Genomic DNA, 4,476 nt, shown 5'->3' on the forward strand with positions numbered 1-4,476 from the left:
CTTTCTACTCCCGTAAAGATTTACACCCTCGGAAACCCTATACAGGGTCGCTATGGGTCGGAACCGACTCGATGGCACATAACAACAACAACAAAAGGATAAACAATAAAATGATATGATTGTTCTACCTCAGTAAAGCTGATTTCTTCCATTTCTTTGACTTCAGCATGCTATGAAATAAAAACCAATAAACAATTATGTTTTATTATGACTGCTCTACCTCAGTAAAGCTTAAAGAACTCTACACTTATTCTGAACTTAGTTTGATATTTAGTAGGCACTTAATAAATGCTAGTAAATGACAATATAAAAGTGAAGGTAACCGCATTCTTGGATTAGAGGACTTAACACTAACAATCACAATTATCCCGCAAATATCTACATATGCAATACAATCCCAATGAAAATTCCAGTAAGCTTTTTGTAGCTGTAGACAAGTTTACTCTAAAATTTATATAGAAAAACACAGACCTTAGAACAGCTAAAACAATCTTGACAAAGAAAAAGTGAGAAGAATTAGTCTGCCTGGTTTCAAGAATACAGTGTGGTATTGGTGGAGGGTGTGATACACTGATCAATGGAACAGAATACAGAACCCCAAAATAGGCCACACCAATATGTTCAATTGATTTTTGACAAATGTCCAAAAGGAGTATAATGGAGGAAGGATAGCCTTCTCAAAAAATCGTGCTGGAGTAACTGGGCATTTATAGCCCACAAACAAGCAAGAAACCTAACATTTATACAGAAATGAACTCAAATGAATCACAAACTCAAATGCAAAACATAAAAATGATAAGACTATTAGAAAAAACTCAGAGCATAAAATCTTCAGGATTTAAAGTTCTTAAGACTTGATACCAAAAGCAAGATCCTTAAAAGAAAAAGAGTCGGTAAATTGGATCTCAAAAAAATTTTTTTTAATGTTCTCTTTAAAATAGCCCATGAACAAGGAGGGGAGTGATTGACTTTGCAGGCTGGGAGTGGAGGTCCCTGGAACTATGAAGGGAGAAGAGCAGAACCCTACCCAGAGAGGCAGCGATCCCCGAGATGGAGGCAGAGATGATGACGTGGAGAGATGGAGCAGCTGGGGACTCAGGACCCAGGGAGGAAGAGGGGCTGTATGCTGACGACTGTAGGGGGAGGGGGGAAAGGGAAGCAGGCTTATAGGATGTACCCTTTTATTGATTGGTGATGCGTGGAAGGGATTGTAGCCATGGCAATGAAACAATATACGATAGGATAAATGTAAAACTGATGCTCTCCAATGTAAACTGCCACATAATTCACAATAAAACTTAAAATAAATAAATAATAAAATAAAATAGCCCATGAAGAAGATGAAAAGACAAGATACAGACTGAGAGCAAATAACTGTTCACATCATATCTGACAAAAGACTAGTATCTACAGACCAAATAAGATAGCGGATTGGGTAGATGTGCAGTGAGGAACTTCATTAGAAACAACACAGAATACTGGGTAAAACAGGCTCAGGAGATGGTGCCAGAACTCTGAACCACATATAAAGGAGTATTTAGAAGGTTGGAAGGCTTACAGCTAGGGGAATTTGTAGCAGAAGCAAGAAATCCATTGCTTTTGAATCGAAGAAAATCAGCTGCTCCCAGAGCCACCATCTTGGGCAAGACCAAGTGGGGAATGGATCAGAGCAGCCACGGATGCCTCACAGAACAGCAGAAATAAAGGTGTGGACACTCTTTTTTTATATATATATATCTGTCCATTGGTCTCTCGCTGGCTGCACACCTCCATTCTGGTGACTAGAGAGGGTGCTGAAGCGAGTGTGCACCTCACACCCACACCCTGAAGGTTCTACTACACATGCACACAGATCTCCTAGAAATTTAAAGTGACAGTTTCCATTTAAAACCAAACAGCAGTGCACAACAGCTACAGCTGGCCCTGAACTGTTTACACTTGGATAAAGGCCTGAACGGGGACTGTGGAGTGGGACAGGCAGACTAAAAAAGGAAATAGGCTGAAAATTAAAACCTGAGTTACGTCACAACTACCAACAGTGGCATCTTGAAATTTCTCAGTAAGAAGAGTGAAAAGGGAAACCCATCTCCTGATCACATCTACCTGGAGGCAATCAGAAAGCATAAAAAATATCAAAATACACACTTATTTAAGTATTAAGGATACACATAACTCCAGAATATGCCCCCCAAAAAACAGAAACAGATGACCATATCAGCACATGTCCAGAAATGAGATAAAGTGACTGAGGCAAATGAGCTAGAACTAGACCTACACTCCATACTGCAAGATGGGCAGGCTTTGGAAATGCCTGAGAAGGATTTCAGAAAAATGACTATAAAATGTATCAAAACACTATACAATGGAGCTGAGAAAAATAAGGAAGAAGTCAGGAAAGCACTATAGAACAATCAAATAAGACAGATACAGCACTGGAAACAATTCAAAACCTACAGAAAGAGGACCAAATGATTAATGATAGAGTGTCCGAAATGGACAATACACTGAAAGAGCAAAGGAGCAGAATAGGAGATAGAAGCCAGAACTAGTGAGCTAGAAGATAAATCTCTCAACTCTACTAAGATAGAAGAGCAAGCAAGAAAAAGGATTTAAAAAATCTGAAGGCCTAAGATTCATGTTGGACAACATGAAGAGGATTAACTTAAGAATTATCAGCATTCCAAAACAGGAAGAATCACACAAGTCCACAGAGGAAAGAGTTGAAGAGATGCTGAAACAAAATTCCCCTAAGAAAAGATAAGCATTCAAGAAGCTCAATGAACCCCAGCAAGGACAGACCCAAAAAGAAAATCACCAAGACATATAATAATCAAGTTTTCCAAAATCAAAGATAAGGACAGAATCCTGAAAGCAACTAGGGAAAAGAGAAGTGTAACATACAAAGGCAAGCAAATCAGATTAAGCTTGGATCTCTCAATAGAAACCATGCAGGCAAGAAGGCAATGGGGAGACATATATATAAAACCCTGAAGGAAAAAAAAAAACAAACTGCCAACCAAGAATCCTCTACCCAGCAAAGCTCTCAATCAAATACAAAGGTGTAATCAAAACGTTCCAGGATAAACAGAAGCTAAGGGATTTGCCAAAACCAACCCTACTATGAAAAACATCCTAAAGGAAGTTCTGTGGACTGAGAAACCAACAAAAACAGACAACAACTAGAGAATGATGAATGTGGCAGCATCACCCTGAACTCAATAGACAAATGGAAGAGTCAAGAACAGAGGATCTGGGAGGTCAGTTTATTATAAAATCAATTACAATGTGAAAGTAGGTAAACACAGAGGAACAGAGATCCAGGTGGTAAGGGCAGGCAGATTACAGGATAAAATAGTCTGTCTTAAATGGAGGGAAGAATTAATGGAATATAAGGTGACGACAACAGTAAGGTTGGGGTGGGGGGTTTAGTTCGGGTGTTGGGGAGGGCAATAATAGAAGGGGTAGGGGGTAGAAGAACAAGATAGATAGGGGAACACTGAGATAGGTTTGTATGGGCTAAGTGGGACAGAGGTAAATAGTGATGCATGCTCAACCTTGGAAAAACAGGGCTCTGTGATACAGGGATCTAGGCATAGTTTGAAGAGGGGAAATAATACTAAAATAATTGACTGTCTTATGAATATTGGTTTCCCTTGCCTACTATTGTAAAATAGACACTTGAGTGGGATAGAAAGGAATGTCTTCAGCCCATAACTGATTGGAATACCTACAAGGGGTTCTAGAACTTGCCCAGTGAAATAGGCCTTTTGCAAAGCCTTTGCAGAGTATAGGACCTTAGGTAGAATCCTGAGTCCCATCCAGAACCTTCTGAGGTCAGACATTCCCACTAGCAAGGACAAGCAGACCAGCCTGGAACAGCTAGAACAACTGAAGATACATCTTCAAAGAAAGATCATCAGGAAAAACCCCAAACAAAAATGTCAGCATGACTGGCTACTACAAGAATAAGCAAGCTGTTTGCCAAGAAGCCATCAAGGCAAGCAATCAAGTTCCTTCAGGATAAGCTCCCCTCTAAGAAGGCACGAGGGCTACTATCATGGAGGGCGGCGGTTAAACGATGTGTGAGAACTGCGCAGACCTGGTGGAGGTGTTAAATAAAACCCAGACCACGGAGCGGTGGGGTGAGAGGTGTCTGGAGACCCGGTCGATGGGGAGACGCTGCCTAGCAGGAAGACACTGCAGGGGCCGGCCAGGCTGTCCTACTTAACCCTGAGCGCCATCCTAGCCTAACCTTTTGGATCCTGGCTTTGAGGCGGGGTCGACCAACTTAGAGACCCACAAGCGCAGCCCAAAGTGTCTCATTACAACCCAGTGGCCCCTGCTGCGCTTCCGCCTCTTGATTGACATCCCAGGATAGAAATCCCACCTTTGAGCCGGACTTAAGGGCCCTAGCACAAGTAAATTCCTATTTAACAGCAACCACGCAACCACCACTCATCTGTCTGTCGTGCTGTG

General features: G+C 41.3%; 1 protein-coding gene across 1 annotated transcript in view; it reads right to left on the bottom strand.

Annotated features, from left to right (window-relative positions):
* The window catches only part of TAF7L (TAF7-like RNA polymerase II, TATA box binding protein (TBP)-associated factor, 50kDa), a 37,759-nt gene that overhangs the window by 17,100 nt on the left and 16,183 nt on the right, over positions 1–4,476 (bottom strand). The window contains exon 7 of the mRNA XM_006869115.1: positions 129–170. Coding sequence (XP_006869177.1) covers positions 129–170 — 42 coding nt within the window. The remainder of the gene's footprint in view (positions 1–128; positions 171–4,476) is intronic.

This window comes from Chrysochloris asiatica, unplaced genomic scaffold (genome assembly GCF_000296735.1).
Source record: "Chrysochloris asiatica unplaced genomic scaffold, ChrAsi1.0 scaffold00126, whole genome shotgun sequence".
Classification (NCBI taxonomy): Eukaryota; Metazoa; Chordata; class Mammalia; order Afrosoricida; family Chrysochloridae; genus Chrysochloris; species Chrysochloris asiatica.